The sequence below is a fragment of the Paramisgurnus dabryanus genome, chromosome 17 (assembly GCF_030506205.2).
Source record: "Paramisgurnus dabryanus chromosome 17, PD_genome_1.1, whole genome shotgun sequence".
NCBI lineage: Eukaryota > Metazoa > Chordata > Actinopteri > Cypriniformes > Cobitidae > Paramisgurnus > Paramisgurnus dabryanus.
The window spans coordinates 1,239,134-1,257,337 of NC_133353.1; the positions used below are offsets into that span (position 1 = coordinate 1,239,134).

Genomic DNA, 18,204 nt, shown 5'->3' on the forward strand with positions numbered 1-18,204 from the left:
GTGTTGCGGCGCAAACCATCCCTGATGCTATTTTGCAGTTTCAAAAAACAATTGCGCCACTGACCAAAAAAAACTAGTCTAAAGTCAGTGGCGCGTGGTTCATTATGCTATTTTAAGTGCGCATGCTTGACCATAATGTAAAGCATGCACAACGTGCACACAATTTGCTTATCTAATCTACACAGATGCAACAGTTATTTTTGCAAATCATAAATTGTTACAATAAAAAATATTAACACATGATATAAGGAAAATCATTGTGGTGAGCATTGTGGTGATAGTTTTTATTTATTGTGTGGCTGCGTTAAAAAATTCTCATGCAAATTAAAACGATTAAAATATTTTCATAAGTTTGTTTTGTGGCTGTATTACGTTTATTTTATGTAAATAATAATTAAAATGTTTTCATAAGAAACCTTAATGTATATGAACTTGATTTGTAAGTGTTCTTTGGGGTTGGACCTTACTTGCGTTTCTTGGGTCCGAATTCAAAGCCCCCAAACCCTTTCAGCGGTGAGGGTGGACGCAGATCTGTGTAGAGGCAGATCCACCTTCCGTTACATGGCGTGCCCGATTTATGCTGGCAAGCTTGGGATTCCTCCGTCTCCTGACATCATTGTAGCGCTTGGCGCAACGATGGGGATTGCTCTTACAAGAACGTCGGTCTCCTCGGCTGTAAACCGCTCCTGGCGTACGCCTGGTAAATCCGTCATAATAATAGCAACCCGCCATGGAACTTGCGCCCTTGCGTTTAAAGGGAATGTTGGATAGCGTTCTGATTGGTTTTTTTTGACGTTACGCCCAAACCACACCTATGAATAATGAACCTACTTCAGACCAACCCCTTATTGATTTGGGCCTGGCACAAGAGTTATTTCTCCGGCCGGGAAAATAGCAACAGCGCCCAAGATCCGCCCACAAAGTCACATGCGCTTTGCACTTCGCACTTGCGTTTCAGATCGTTAAAATAGGGCCCCATGTCTTTTACATTGATGTTTAAGTGTTGGTTTAAAATTAACCAGAGCTGTACGCATATTTTATATTTATTTTTATTTTTTATTTTATTTTTGATAGTCAGTTTTTGAAGTTTTTACCTTACTTTTTTCTTCAGAAAAACCTTCACAGGGACCAGAGATGCAAATTAGCTCTGTGTGCAGTACTGTACATAGTTTCAAGCCTTCTGACAGGTATCTTTGTTTTTGTACCGTCTCTATTTAAATAAACCTAATAAAAGTAAATAAATAAAATACATGCCAAGTGTAATGCCAGAACCAATGTCCATGCTCACTTCAAAATTTATGAATAAAAACATATTCAAATTAATGACTAAATCAATTCAAGAGATGAGTGTTTGTCAAAAATATCTGTAGCCATGTTTCCATCACGATGTTTTTTGTGCATCAAAAACGATGAAAACGCCAAATTTCTATAAAAAATCCCTTCATTTGCAAAAAAGTTTTTATGCTCGCTTGAGGTGGTAAATTTATGCGAAAATGTGAATAATGGTAGAATGGAACGGCTACGGCAACCGGAAGTATGCTGTCACACCGCCGTAGCCAAGAACGTAAAAAATCACTAAGCAACCTTAAACAGGACAGCGCAACGCGGCATTAATTCATTTACTGAAATACAATATTGCTTTTGGCATTAAATGACAATTTTTTTGTCAGAAGAGGAGTTTTTACTATTGTATGATGTAAATAAGTCTAAAAACCTAGATTTAAGCAATACTTGAAAACGTTGAATATTTAAAAATCGTTTAAATTTGTTTAAATTTAAAACATTTTAACTCATATTATATAAAAGACTTGTGGTACAATCATAAACTGATGCAATTACAATGTCATATGCCATAAAACATAACATTTATTTACATAATCTCTAACGTTGTAGCGACTACGGCAAATCAGCTGTTCTCCCGTAGTAGACCGTTACAGTACGAAAGTAGCAGTTAAATTCGCGCATTCGCAATACAACATCAGAATGCTTTTGCCGTCCCGCCAGAGGCTGTTGCTTAAAGTCCCTATTATATGGGGCCCGATGTGTTCGCAATGTCCTTGCTGATAGTGCCTGCATCAAACAGTCTGGAATTACAAACTGCATGGCTAATAAATTAATAACTTACATTTTCCATTTTTTACCTTGTTTTGTTTAGTGTTGGTTACTAGGTTACCAATACCACCGTCATTGCCTCAGACAACTTGATGGAAACGCACCTAATTCGCATTTCTTTGTTGTTCTTTTTGTGCGAATTTCTAAAAAAAAATTTCCTGTTTCGATGGAAATCCAGCTTGTCATTTCATCCAAATGCTTATACCTAAAGTACTGTCACGCCTTCTGGGTGATCGGTTGTGTGGGTGTTTGTGTTTGTTTGTGTTACCTCTGTGGTGAAGGATCCTCACGTGCGCACTGGCTCCTCCCTCTATTTCTCTGATTTGTGTCCAGCTGTGTCTTGTTCCCTCTTGTCTATTTATACCTTTCTGTTTTGTTTTCCGTCACGCGCTCGTTGTTAGATCTCTGTCTTGCCGCCCATCCAAGTGTTTCTACCACGCATAGGTTTACATCTCCTTTCTGCTCTCGCCATAGGTTCAGCCTGCCTGTGTTGGATTACGGTCTCTGTATTCGGGATCCTTATCCTGTGTTCGGGTTTCTGCTATTTGGTTCCCGATTGTGTTTGTCTCCTACTTTTTGGACTGGATGCTTTGCCTTCAAGCGTACGCCAGTCATTTACTGTGACTCTGTGTCTGCGAGGAGGATTATTGTGTGGCTCGGTGTGTTTCACGGACGGCTGAGACAACTGTGACTTTCATATGTGGATTATATTTTCCTGTCTACATCCAAGTGTTTTCTTCTATTAAAACTATACTTGCATTGAGACTCTGACTCTGGGTATTTCCTAACAGTACGAGCGCGTCAACATGGAGTCTGCGAGTAGTGACGGAATGGATGTTTTGCAGTCCACATTGAATCAACAGGGCGCTGTCATCGACCAACACTCTTCACTTTTAGCTGCTGCTTCACGGGACTTTCTAGCTCTCTCCAACCGGCTCTCTGAGCTAAGCGATCGTCTGCAGCTTATGCAACCCGGCGGAGAGCCTCCGCTTCCTGTGCCCAGCGTTGTTTCACCGAGCACCGACCGAGAACCACACACTGCCACACCACCCACCTATGACGGCGATCCCAACACCTGCCGGGCCTTCTTACAGCAGTGTTCCTTGGTCTTCGCTCTCCAGCCACGGAGATTTGCTTCTTCTATGTCACAAGTAGCGTTTGTCCTCACGCTGCTCACCGGGAGAGCGAGAGACTGGGGAATGGCTGTATGGGAGGTCAAGGCCCCGTGCACGACTTCATTTGAGGCTCTCAAAGAAGAGATGATGAGACTTTTCGACCGTTCTCTCCAAGGTGACATGGCAGCCGCTGAACTAGTTCGATTACTACAACGAGGATCGTCTGTTACTGACTACGCCATCACTTTTAAAACGTTAGCAGCTACCTGTGGATGGAATGATGCCTCTCTTCGAGTCCAGTTTCTTGAGGGTCTCGATCATAACATCCAAGATGAAGTCGCTGCACGGGATCCCCCTGCGTCATTGGAAGCCGCGATCGACCTGGCGTTGAGAATTGAGACCCGCCATCGTCAGCGTAATCTCCGCCGGTCGTTTCGTCAGGCTATTTCTTCACCTGAGGTCCTTTTACCCGTATCTACACCTGAGCCAGAGGAACCTATGCAGCTAGGCAGGCTGCGCCTCACCAACAGCGAGAGACAGCGTCGTCTGACGAATGGACTATGTTTATACTGTGGTAAAGCGGGGCATCTGGCCGCATCATGTCCGGTAAAAGGAAGCGCCCGCCGGTAGATTCGGGAGTATCGGTGGGCGTTTTCTCCTCTAATTCTCCCTCTAGCCGCACAGTTCTTCCTGTTATGTTAAGATTTAATCAGTCTGATTTCCGTTCACAGGCATTATTGGATTCCGGTGCGGAGGCAAGTTTTCTAGATGCTGGTCTGGCTGAATCTTTTGGTATCCCTGCTATCCCTTTAGATTCTCCTTTATCCGCTTGGACATTAAAAGGGCAGCATATGGCAGTGATCTCTCATCGCACACCCCCTGTGAGTCTTTATGTTTCTGGCAATCATTGTGAGGTAATCGAATTCTTTTTACTTCATGCATCCCAATCGCCCATTATTTTAGGGCATGATTGGTTGGTAAAACACAATCCTCACGTTGATTGGCAGAATGGTATTGTCTTGTCTTGGAGTTCTTCTTGTCATATGTCATGTCTCGGTCCTGCTTCTTTGTCTTCTGTTTGTTCTACGTTTCAGATCCCTGCTGCCGATCTCTCGGGGGTCCCGACGGAGTATTCTGATCTGTCCCAGGTGTTCAGTAAAGCTCGGGCCACCTCTTTACCTCCTCACCGGTCGTATGATTGTGAGATCAAACTCCTCTCAGGTACTTTTCCGCCTAAGGGTCGTATTTTTTCCCTTACCTGTCCAGAAAGAGAGGCTATGGACAAATACATAAATGATGCGCTTAGTGCCGGGCTCATCCGCCGCTCCTCGTCTCCAGCAGGTGCTGGATTTTTCTTTGTGAAAAAGAAAGACGGGTCTCTTCGTCCATGCATTGATTACAGAGGGTTGAATGACATTACTGTTAAGAATAAATACCCCTTGCCTTTAATGTCTTCAGCTTTCGAGTTATTACAGGGAGCTTGTGTATTTACCAAGTTAGATCTCCGCAACGCTTATCACTTGGTTCGTATTAAGGAGGGCGATGAGTGGAAGACAGCCTTTAACACCCCTACTGGTCACTGGGAATATTGCGTTTTACCATTCGGTCTTTGTAACGCCCCAGCTGTCTTCCAAACCATGGTCAATGAAGTGCTGGGAGACATGATTAACAGATTTGTCTTTGTGTATCTCGATGACATTCTCATCTTCTCTCCCTCCATGCAGATTCACACCCAGCATGTTCGCCAGGTTTTACAACGGCTTTTAGAGAATCAGCTTTATGTTAAGGCGGAGAAGTGCGAGTTCCACAAGAAGTCGGTTTCGTTTCTGGGTTTTGTCATTGCCGAGGGAGAGATTCGTTCCGATCCCGCCAAGGTCAAAGCGGTCGCCGAGTGGCCAGTGCCCGACACCCGTAAAGAGCTTCAGCGATTTCTGGGATTCGCCAATTTTTACCGGCGTTTCATCAGAAATTTTGGTCAGATCGCTAAACCTCTTTCCGCTCTCACTTCCCCTAAGATCTGTTTCCGTTGGAATAGCGAGGCTCAGGAAGCCTTTGATGCTTTAAAGACCAGTTTTATCTCTGCTCCGGTCCTCGCTATTCCTGATCCGGCTAACCAATTTATTGTGGAAGTAGATGCTTCTGATGTCGGCATAGGCGCCGTTTTGTCTCAGCGATCTGTTGTTGACGGTAAGGTGCACCCGTGCGCTTTTTTCTCTCACCGGTTGAACCCAGCAGAACGAAATTACGACATAGGTAATCGGGAGCTGTTGGCGGTTAGACTTGCTTTAGGTGAGTGGCGTCACTGGTTGGAGGGAACCTCGGAGCCCTTTCTGGTCTGGACGGATCACAAAAATTTAGAGTACATCCGTTCGGCCAGAAGGTTAACATCTAGACAGGCTCGTTGGGCTCTTTTCTTTGACCGTTTTAACTTCACCCTCTCGTACCGGCCTGGCTCCAAGAATGTTAAACCTGATGCTCTCTCCCGTCTGTTCGATGGTTCTGAGGTTGAGCGGACCGAAACCATTCTCCCGGAGGGGAGAGTGGTCGGTGCCCTCATTTGGGGAATCGAGCAGCGGGTGAGAGAGGCCGGCCGAGGGGGGGAAGTTCCGGAGGGGTGCCCAACGGGTCGTCTATGGGTTCCTGAGCGGTTACGTTCCGATGTCATCCGGTGGGGTCATGAGTCTAGGTTTGTCGGCCATCCGGGTATTCGGAGAACACTGGCTGCCATCCGCCAGCGTTTTTGGTGGTCGTCGATGACTACGGACGTCAGACAGTTTGTATTAGCCTGTTCAGTCTGCGCCTGTAATAAGGCGGCGAATCAACCCCCTCATGGTCTACTTAAGCCCTTACCAATTCCCTCCCGCCCCTGGTCTCATATAGCCCTTGATTTTGTCACTGGCTTACCGGCTTCTGAAGGTAACACTGTTGTTCTGACTGTGGTGGATCGCTTCTCTAAAGCGGTTCATTTTATTCCCTTACCTAAACTCCCTTCTGCCAAGGAGATGGCTCAGATTCTGATCAAACACGTTTTTCGGTTGCATGGTCTTCCGACTGACGTGGTCTCAGATAGGGGTCCTCAGTTCATCTCTCGTTTTTGGCAGGAGTTCTGCAGACAGATAGGCGCTACTGCCAGTTTGTCTTCAGGCTACCACCCACAGACCAACGGACAATGTGAACGGGCTAATCAGGATCTCGGTCGAACGCTCCGCTGTCTGTCGTCACGTTATCCGAATTCCTGGTGCCAACAGCTCCCCTGGGTCGAGTATTCACATAATTCCCTCCCCATCGCATCTACTAATTTATCCCCTTTTGAATTATCGATTGGGTTTCAACCCCCCCTTTTTCCATCACAAGAACCCGATGCAGCGGTTCCGTCTGCTCTAGCTTTCGTCCGCAGGTGCAGACGCTTTTGGAAGCGAGCTAGAACTCTTTTATTACAGAACGCCAGACGAACCAAGGCTGCGGCTGATCGATACCGGCGACCCGCCCCTCGTTATGTGTGCGGTCAGAAGGTATGGCTTTCCACCAAGGATTTGTCTCTCCGGGAGCCCTCTCGCAAGCTGGCTCCCCGTTTCATTGGGCCATACAGTATTGTTAAGGTCGTCAGTCCGGTAACGGTCAAGCTTAAGTTACCACCTATTCTTGGTCGGGTGCACCCTGTTTTTCATGTATCCAGGGTTAAACCAGTAATTTTTTCCCGCCTTAATCCCTCTGCATCTGCCCCTAAACCCCCCGCTCCCCGTCTAGTGGATGGTGCTCCTGCCTATACGGTTAGGAGATTGTTAGATGTGCGTCGCAGGGGCAGAGGTCATCAGTATTTAGTGGACTGGGAGGGCTATGGTCCGGAGGAGAGGTGTTGGATCTTCGTCGGCGACAAGGTGAGCCTCCTCCGGGACCGTCCGGTGCCGGTCCTGGGGGGGGGGGGTCCTGTCACGCCTTCTGGGTGATCGGTTGTGTGGGTGTTTGTGTTTGTTTGTGTTACCTCTGTGGTGAAGGATCCTCACGTGCGCACTGGCTCCTCCCTCTATTTCTCTGATTTGTGTCCAACTGTGTCTTGTTCCCTCATGTCTATTTATACCTTTCTGTTTTGTTTTCCGTCACGCGCTCGTTGTTAGATCTCTGTCTTGCCGCCCATCCAAGTGTTTCTACCACGCATAGGTTTACATCTCCTTTCTGCTCTCGCCATAGGTTCAGCCTGCCTGTGTTGGATTACGGTCTCTGTATTCGGGATCCTTATCCTGTGTTCGGGTTTCTGCTATTTGGTTCCCGATTGTGTTTGTCTCCTACTTTTTGGACTGGATGCTTTGCCTTCAAGCGTACGCCAGTCATTTACTGTGACTCTGTGTCTGCGAGGAGGATTATTGTGTGGCTCGGTGTGTTTCACGGACGGCTGAGACAACTGTGACTTTCATATGTGGATTATATTTTCCTGTCTACATCCAAGTGTTTTCTTCTATTAAAACTATACTTGCATTGAGACTCTGACTCTGGGTATTTCCTAACAAGTACCTTGTTGTTTTATGTGAGGACAACACTAATAACAATGTGCTGACAACATGTAAAAATGTAAAGCTTCAATGCACATTCGCTTTGAATAAAACTGTCAGCCTAAAGCACAAATGTAAATGTAAATCCATCCCTCACAGTGCCGACATAAAATTAAACAGAATCTTGTTGACTAAATTCTATAGCGTGTTCAACAGACAAACAACAAAATACACGGTGACAAGTTTCACTTTTTCTGTGACAGTGAGAACAGATGCAAGGAAACTGAACGCTGGAAGAACTGTGATTAGGTCTAGCTTTGACAAACATATGACACTTAAAACTAAGACTGCTCTGTTATTTACGGCTGTCGTTTTCATGGCCTAAAACCATGTGAAGCTGATAGAAAATTCTGTGAAACTATCACTTATATATGGAACTTGTTCCTCATTTTCAGTAATTAAACTATAAGTCCATAAAGTGCATTGTGCATGTATACACTGTGGAGACGCAAAAAAAAATATTTTATTATATTAAATATTATTTGTCCATAATAAATAAATAAATATATATATATATATATATATATATATATATATATATATATATATATATATATATATATATATATATATATATATATAGGCTAAATCCAATATCCGCTGTGTTATTCTGTCATCTTTTCTCCCTTTTTTCCCAAAACACGATAAACGCCAGTCCTCCTTCTCTGTAGAATGCAATAAATCCGCTCAACAAATCACAGCGTACCATTCCACGCATTGTAAACAATAATTGTGCCGCTTTGACATGGAATCCTAGTTTTCCTCATGTAGGCCTACTTTGTACTTTGTAATCAACAAACAAACAAAAAAATACATTTGATGGCATTAATAAACCTGTGGTGGTTTTCTGTGGAGGGGAAGAAAGTAAGCCATCAAAATCGAATAACGGAAAAATGTCGGCTGTTTTTGTTCCCACACAACAGCATCAAGCTTCTGTCATGCTAACACATTGACCCCAGGGGATCTAATGAAAAACCTTCCATTATTTTACATGACGTCAACAAAAATCGAGCAGGACCAAAACATTTTACAGCTGATCGCTGTCAAAAAAGTTTAGTGACGACGTCCCAAGGACTACAGCAGCAATGACAGTGTCCTTAATATGACAAAGTAAGTGTTTTGGTTATTGCCATTAATGTTTATTTTTGAATCATTGTATACCACTAGTCAACTAAATAAATATAACATTGCAAAGATGAATGCACATTTATATATTGATTAATAGCATTAAAAAATGTCATGGATTTATTGCATTTTGTAGGAAAAAAATAATCAGTTTTATAATAAATCTTTGAAAATCAAAATATGGATTAAATTTTTTATGTTATTATAACCTAAAGATGCTATGTGAAAGTTTGTAAAAGAAAATAGTGGTTTTCATCTTGTCACTTTATTGGTATAGAAAACACATTTTTACGGAAATTAGTCACAATGGATTTATTGCGTTTTGGAGCCAAACTCTTCATATATATCTTTACTTATCGACTGCAGATTTGAATATTATACATAAATATTCTTCCCTGAACTAGTCTTAAAACTACACTTTGTGACCAAAAAACTGTAATATTGAGAAACGGCTACTTCGTCTATTGAGTTATTATTGTACGTTCACACCGCCGCAGACTAGAGCTTCCAGAGAAGCTCAGGCTGCCCGCTTAAGGACGTTTGTCAAAAAGTACGGGGAAGCTTGTTGTTGCTTTGGCCGCTCTGAAGTCTGTTTTCTCTGAACTAATGTTTTTGTAGGAATGAAAGTTTACATCGTATGTTTCTCCGGAATCAGTCAGCGAAGAACGTCTAGGCTAGGTCCCGATTGGTTGCTGGCGTTTTGCCGCTGCTTGCCACTGAACCGTGTCATAGCTCATTACCATACAGTTGAGCTTCTTTCAACTTTCTGATTGACGCTCTGGTCGCTCAAAACACCCAAAATGTGACGCCGATGGATATGACGGTCCTTGCAGCTGAGAGAAGCCAGCTTCCACTGTAAATGAATGTCTTCCGGTATCTTTGGAAGCTCAAGTCTGCGGCGGTGTGAACGTACAGTTAGGACATTCAAAACAAACATCTGTCATTCTGGCCTTCAAATCTGTGGCGGAAGAAAGTAGTTCCTTACCAAAGGCTTTTAAAAACACTCCGTTTTTGTTTTCTAGTTTTTTTTTTCAATCTTGTACCATTGAACTGTTGTATAAAAGCAATATCGCTCTCAGAGTCATGTGATACAGCTCTATATCACTCAGCCTGTGGCCTCCGGCCTAATCACAGCTGTGATGATATAGAGCGATATCACACTCCTACTTGAGGGATATTGCATTAAGAGAGAGAGAGAGAGAGAGAGAGAGAGAGAGAGAGAGAGAGAGAGAGAGAGAGAGAGAGATTGATGCCCTATCAGCTTATTGCCATGTGTACCAACATAAACGTGTCAACATGTAAGTCCAAACTTAGCTGTGTGTTTGTGTGAAGCAGCTCATCAGAGATCCCATGAGCAGAAACCTGCTCTCTGTCTGTTTGCTCACTCAACTCCAGCCATCATAGAGTCAGACACCATGACCGACCACAAACACTAACCAACTCATAGATCCACTTGGAGTCAGTCCCACAAGACCACCTGCCCCTCCGCAGCCCCACCTGCATCATTAATGACGCTTTATGAGGCACATCATGGCAACCTCAACGCACACTGCACAACAGTGATTGTGAGCAAACAACATGGGGAATCATTTGATTTTTAATTGTTGTAAATCTGTTCCAGGACAAAAGATGTTTGACGTTGCTTATATTTTAATATCATAATAGCAAACCAACAAAAAGTAACTTCAAGACGAAGATAAAGTCAAACAAACACTTAACATGCATAAAATTTTTTGTAGTGGAGATGTCAAATTATTGTGGAAAGGATTACTAAGTAAATTGCTTTTTTATTATTCATTTATTTGTTGCTTTTTACTTTTATTTATTTGTAGTTTTAGACAGTGGTTTTGTGGGTATTTTAAGAAAAACCAAGCACATATATATTTTTATGTCCCTGTTTTTTCTCCACTTAAAGGGAAAGTACACCCAAAAATGAAAATAATGTCATTAATGAATCATGTCGTTCCAAACTCGTAAGAACTCATCAACGTTCATCTTCGGAACACAGTTTAAGATGATTTAGATTTAGTCCGAGAGCTGGTTGACCCTTCATTGAAAATCTATGTACGGTATACTGTCCATGTCCAGAAAGGTAATAAAAACATCATCAAAGCAGTCCATGTGACATCAGTGGGTCAGTTAGAATGTGTTGAAGCATCGAAAATAAATTTAAGTCCAAAAATAAAAAAAATTAAGACTTTATTCAGCATTGTCTTCTCTTCTGTGTCTGTTGTGAAGCACATGCGCGATACTAAAGTCACGTCACTGCAGTGATGTGGATAATGTACGACATGGCTGACGTGTTATCTGGTGCGCCCCAGCTGTTTTTTTGTGCGCCCGGTCTTTGTTTACAGCCTGAGGGAGATGCACGCTGTACGTTTGAAAAAAAACTTTGCAAACATGTCTGAGGATAACATGTTATCCGTGTCACTGCAGTCACGTGACACCAGCCGCGTTTGAGGGGTCAAATTTGCTTCTACCGCGTCTAGTTTGCCGATTGAACATTTTTGAGTTTACACGCTTCATTCACACGTGAAAGCCATGCGTGAAATTCTTGTCATAGAGACATTCACATGGAAATTTGCGTCATGGGAGGGGCTTCTTCGAATCCGCTTACTTCCTGTAATCACGTCACTAGAGCAAGCTCCTGATTGGATACCGCTCAATTTGCGCCCTTCGCGCGAACGAGGCAGAATCATGTCTACCAAGCCGCGCTAAATGCCTCATTCGCACCGCGAGACCTCCAGACGCGCGTCAACGTGTCTTTACATTGACTTTACATTGAAATCACTCACGCTTGACCCCTCTACCACGGCTGGTCTGAACGCAGCATTACGAGTTTGGAACAACATGAGGGTGAGTCATTAATGACATTATTTTAATTTTTGGGTGAACTATCCCTTTTATCTCATTGCCCTATCTTTCCTTTGGGTAGGCTCTCCTTACGAAGTTCGTAAACTGTTCACATGTGATGCATGAGAAATAACTACAGTATAAGCACCTTGCTAAAGACATGGATGACTCTCACAGTGCTTCATGAGACTTCCACAATGAATATTTTACATCAGTAAATAATTTATAATAAACACCAAACAGGGCAGTGATCAAACAGAGTCGGGCTTTAACAGACTTGTACTGTAAACAAAGACCCAAGGACCGACATTCCCTTCCTCTCTCTTAAATATGCGCATGCAAAATCGTGCCGCACACACGTTTCTTTTGAGGAATGAAATTCTCGCTTTTCTCAGACCCCAGGAATTTTACGAAACTGAATCAGAACACTTGATCTGACCACCCGCTGATTTCTGATGGAAAGATTTGCTTTTTAATACAATCGTCCCTCGTTCTGCCACGTTGTGCCCGGCCCAGACAAATCTCAGCAGCGTGTGTTCTTGTACCGCCACAGTGAAATGTCTCATTCTCGATCGGTTAAATATCACCCTGCTGTAATCTATCACGGTGAAAATGTTAATAACACTGTCCTCCGTTTCTGCTGAGCTTAAATATGACACATTTATACACGCATTTAAGACAGATGGCACGTTTTCTGGACGTTTATCGAAGAAAATATATTTTTAAGACGTAAGTGATTGACGGGACGTAAACATCAAAATTAAAACAAATGACTGGAATAAAAACTACAACAAGCTGAGCTTTACAAACGGTTAAGACAGCGTTTCTTCCCAAGCAAATTTTAATTAATGCTTTAACATGCAAATCAGATAGACGAGATAAAATCATGACAAACAGATGGTAAGTTTTTTTTTTTTTTTTTTTTTTAGCAGTTCATCATGTTCCTAAGTTGTGGCATCATTTGTTCAGGGCTTTTGCAACGTCGTGTGTTAAGCAGCACCTCTATTAGATCATCCACAACTCATATCGATCTTTGCCTGACTTAGATTATAACTTTGTGGGTTATGAACTTGATTGTTGAATTAAAAAGTAGGAAATGGGGATTATTTGTCCCAAACTCAGTGGGATCTAAAGTACTGTAGGTGGATAAAGGGTCAACAGGACACCAAATCTTTTGTGGTTAAGTAAAGTAAATTAACCATACATTGACAATGCAACAGTGAAAATGTACAGTATGCAAAAGTATTGGCCAAAAAATATTATGAACATTTATAAAATCACATACAAAATTGCGGAAACCACTAAATAAGCACAAGCAGTAAATTTTGGTTTTGGATAAAATATTCAGTGAATGGCTTCTCTACACACAGCCGCACAATTCACTTTTCTATACAGTAGTTCATCTTAAACAGTTTCATTATCTGCTCAATGTTTGATTTTTAACTGATCATCTATCAAAAAAGTGGTAAAAATGTTTTCCGTAGTTGTCACTGGGACGGTACTCTTTCAAAAAGTACACCTTTGCACTTACAGAGTTCATATTATGGCGCTTTTCCATTGCATTGACCATCACAAATAGATGTTTGCACATCGCGTTTATCACTACCTCTGTATCACATGACAGTTTCTGTACAAACACCCGTGGCGTCAGTCGAAGCGCTCTGATGATCCTCATTTAATGGCGCTTTTCCATTGCATAGTACTCCACAGTTTGGTTAAGTTCAGCTTACTTTTGGGAGCTTTTCCACTGGGTGCAGTACGTAGTACCCGATACTTTTCTTCGTACCACCTCGGTTGGGGTTCCAAGCGACCCGAGCTGATACCAAACGTGACGCGAAAACACTGTAGGTCACTGATTGGTCTGAGAGAATCGTCACTACAGCGTCATCGCTAGAATGTAGCTTTACCTGTGCTAGCTTGCGCTGTCTCGAGCAAACATGTTGTCATCTGTGCTCTGCTATAAGTTCCCAAACTCATTAAAAACATCCACAGGTTGAAAATCAGGGACACCATACAAGTTGCAGTATGTTGCGGCACATTCGCAACATGCACGTGCGCATATATGCTTAAATGCAACTTCAATGAGGCTCAACGATGCGCCGTCGACTGACACCATGGGTGTTTTAACAGAAACTGTCATGTGAGACAGAGGTAGTGATAAACGTGATTTGCAAACATCTATTTGTGGTGGGCAATTTTCATTTTTTTGGCGGACTGAGAAATAAATAAATGTATGGGAATGTACAATGACGCTCTCATTTGTATGATGCCACAGCAGTAGGCAGCGCAAATATTACGACACGCCTATAATCCCTCCCACTGCGAAGTGATACCAAACTCAATGGAAAAGCTAACCACGCCAAAAAGTGAGGTGAGCTGACCTGACCCAAACTAAACTAAATTGTGGGGTACTATGCAATGGAAAAGCGCCATAAGTTGCATTTAAGCATATATGCAGATGTGCGCATCGCAAATATGCCGCCATAAACTGCAAGTCTGGAAAAAAACTGTTATGGTGATCCTGATTCTCAACCTGTGGATGTTTTTCATCGCTAAAAGGGAGTTTGGGAACTTTCAGCAAAGCACAGATGACAACAGGTTTACTCCAGACAGCGCAAGCTAGCATGAAGGTAAAGCTAATCTTTTACATTATAGCGATGACGCTCGTAGTGACGATTCTCTCAGACAAATCAGTGATCTACAGTGCTTTTGCGTCACGTTTTGGTATCAGCTCGGGTTGCTTGGAACCCCAACCGAGGTGGTACTAAAAAAAGTATTGGGTACTACGTACTGTACCCAGTGGAAAATCCCCCAAAAGTAAGCTGACCCAACCCGACCCAAACCAAACCGTGGGGTACTATGCAGTGGAAAAGCGCCATTAGTACTTGGTTAATGGTACATATTAGAACCATTTAAAGGTTGACACTTGGGATCATTTGTTTCTGAGTGTGTGCAAACCTTGTTTGCAGCATTTACATTTATGCATTTGACAGAAACCTATATATTTCATGAAATAAAAAGGTTTAAAATTAAATCTTTTTTTTTTTAAGAAAAAGGAAACTCATGTTTTTGGGGAACCGCCAGCTATTTGTTGTCCAGCTTGGCAAGGCTGAGCGATCCACTAAACAAGCTTAAACCACAAACAAGTCCAGCAAACCAGCATTTGGCTTGTTTTCTCAGCAGGGTTATGATGTGGCACTAATGGGCTAAGCCCCTGATGGCATTTATGTCTAGTAACCCTTCTGCTGATGATTTCTAAAACTGAGAATAATCTCTATCCAGAATTACACCCACATAATCAAGATTAAGTGCTGAAATCACTGCTGACATTTTACCTTCTCCTCTTTGAGGTGCTGGTCCAGATCCAGACTAATGAGTGTATGGTTGATCTTTAGGCCTAGTGTCAGAGCCATAAGCCCCCCGGTGAGCACCTGGTTGTGACGTATGTCCAAGCGCTGGATCTTTAAGTTCTCTGCAAGGATCTCAGCCAAAGTCACAGCACCTTGTATTATGGGTAGAAAACACAGACTCAATTATAAGGTAAAGAAATGTATCAAAAGAGGCGTGCAAAAAGATGAAAATCCTACCCTCACATGTTATTCCTGTAGATGCTAAGCCAAGTTGCAATAAAGAGCGATTGATCATGAGGGACTCTTTCAACGTGTGAATGCCTCTGTTCTCAAGGTTGTTTTTGTCAAGGTTTAATGTTTCGAGCGTTTTTAAGCGAGGCTGAAAAAGAAAGAAAACAGGATGTTTAAGAAAACGTGCACTATCGAGGATGTTTTTAAATCACTTTGTATAATTCAAAAGTGGTCTTTTTCTGTGCATTTGAATCCCATTATGGACGGTGAATTTCTGTCACTTTGAGAGCTTTAAGTGTCACGCGCGCCGCCGTGGCAATAGATTGACTCTCGAGAGCATATTAGCCGTGCCATTTCTGAACCACGATTAGCAGCCGTATAAAGCAGGAGATAGATGCATACATGAGAGAAAAGCCATGTTGCATAACAGAACATACATCATGCCAGCTCGCCACACTCATTATTATCACTTAGTCCTATGCTTTAAATGAAAAAATAAATAAAAAACAGACAGCTAAAAAGACAAGCCCGGAGATCGACTAACAGTTCATTTGCATCATTGTTAAAACACTCAAGCACGCTAACATTCACATACGCACACACACAAGCCTGATCTCACAGGAATTCGTACGTATTTTACGATGAATTTGTACAAAGTAAATCGTACATATATATACGATTATTATAAAAAAACAATAATGAAACAGAATGTCTAAAATCAAATATAAACGTTTTAAAAGGTATGCTGGATATTTGCCATTGGCTGTTGTATTGAAATATTAATGGATTATTTTTGGGAATGTTTTACTATAAATATTATGTTGTTTCATATTATTATGTTTTTATATTATTACATTTAATGTAACATGCATTAAATTATCTGTTCATTGACTCAGAGAGAGTGATCATAAATTATGAAAGTGCTCAAATTCACGTATTTTTTGTTGTAAATAATACGTTTCACCAGCCTGATCTCACGAGAATTCGTACATATTTTATGGAGTTTGCTAATTCGTAAAAATTCATACAAAGTTAATTGTGCAAAAAGGTATGATTCTCATGAAAAAAAAAACAATGAAACCCTAACCCCATACCTAACCCCAATGTCACCCAGGGGTCAAGGCAAATCGTACGAAAACTTACGAATGTGGTCGTATGAATTAATACGAATTAGCCAACTCGTAAAATATGTATAAATTCTCGTGAGATAGCAGTGGTTTGACCATACAATTAGGGGGGCATGCTATGTCATCTGTTGGGGCACTGCCCCCCAATCCCCCCCCCATTGGTGACGGGCCTGTATTTGTATCTACTGATACTGAAGTAAATTTGATCACCAAAATGATTCATGCCCAGAATTACCAATGTTTATGTTTGCTGTTAGCACAGTGGTACAGTAGGTTGTAACAACAGCACTCTGTGTACTTGACACTAATTACTACTTCTTCTACTTCCTAGACAGTCTACCCTAGACAGATCAGTAATAAATAGTAGATTTCTAAACTACGTTCATTCGTAGCAGATAAATATAGGAATACTACAACAGAGTCTGAGACACAAAAATGTTACAGTTAAAGATATAAAAACAAATTGTGTAAAATACATCCAGTCACTCATATTCTGTATATACTGTACGTACATATCTGGTTTTGCAAAAGTGTTTTTTTAAATCTGATTTTTCCTATTTAAAACTTGGCTCTTCTGTAGTTACATTGTGTACTAAAACTGAGAGAAAATTAAAAGTTGCAATTTTCTAGGCAGATATGGCTAAGAACTATACTCTCATTTTGGAGAAATAATCAAGGACTTAGCTGTTGTAACATGGCTGCAGGAGGTGCAATGATATTACGCAATGCCCGAAAATAGTCCCCTGCCATTGAAAGTTACTAAAGGTGCTACACTCTCAGAAATAAAGGTACAAAACTGTACCTTTTCTGTCACTGGGGCTGTACCCTTTCAAAAAGTCCAGCTTTGCACCTAAGGATTTCATTTTAGTACCTCAGAAGTGCATTCTGGGACCAAAGAGAGCTATTAGTACCTCAAAAATACATATTAGTTTCTCAAAGGTACATATTAGTACTAAATGTTTACATATCTGTACCTAATGGTCCATACAATTACCTTTTCAAAGGGTGCTGCCCCACTGACAGCTAGGGTACATATTTTGACTTTTTTCTAACAATGTAGGTCCTAAAAGTACGGTAATCTCCCCTAAATTGTATTCTGTTTTGTATTCCTGTAAAGGAACCAAACGGAAACTTAGGGTACAGCCCCAGTGACAGAAAAGGTACAGTTTTGTACCTTTATTTCTGACAGTGTATTTTCAGCTGCTGCGTAATATTATCAGATTCGATGGATTATGCTAAGCTATGCTAAAAGTGCTACTGCCAGACCCAGAGATCAGCTGAATGGATTCCAAACAGGTAAAAATGTTTCACTCGATGGGAGCTGAAAAATGAGCATATTTTCAAAAAAAGTGTCTCTTTAATATAATAAAGATACATTTGATTTGAATGAAAATATAATAAAGATATATTTGTTTTTAAAGAAATTTATATAATGTCAATGTAATACAGTAAAGCCAAGTTTGAGGACAATCACATTGGTTCAATGTCATTGTTGATAATTCCAGCAAAAAGAGTTTAATTGCATCCAACAAACATGACAAGATACAACTATACTAATGTAATTATTTTATGTGGAAATTTGCCACATACTGTAATTATAACATTCATCTGATGAGGTGTTTGATTTTAAAAAAATTACATTTGGTCAATGTAATATTGAGTATATTCAGTCAATTAAGTCATATTAACTCTTTCGACGCCATTGACGAGATTTTCAGTCTTTCCGCAATACCGCTATTACCCA

The 18,204-nt window shown here is 41.5% G+C and overlaps 1 protein-coding gene across 1 annotated transcript in view; it reads right to left on the reverse strand.

Annotated features, from left to right (window-relative positions):
- The window catches only part of LOC135737656 (protein phosphatase 1 regulatory subunit 37), a 66,559-nt gene that overhangs the window by 31,385 nt on the left and 16,970 nt on the right, over window positions 1-18,204 (reverse strand). The window contains exons 9-10 of the mRNA XM_065255464.2: window positions 15,340-15,481; window positions 15,088-15,254 (exon numbers count right to left, since the gene is read on the reverse strand). Of these exons, the coding sequence (XP_065111536.1) occupies window positions 15,088-15,254; window positions 15,340-15,481 (309 nt within the window). The remainder of the gene's footprint in view (window positions 1-15,087; window positions 15,255-15,339; window positions 15,482-18,204) is intronic.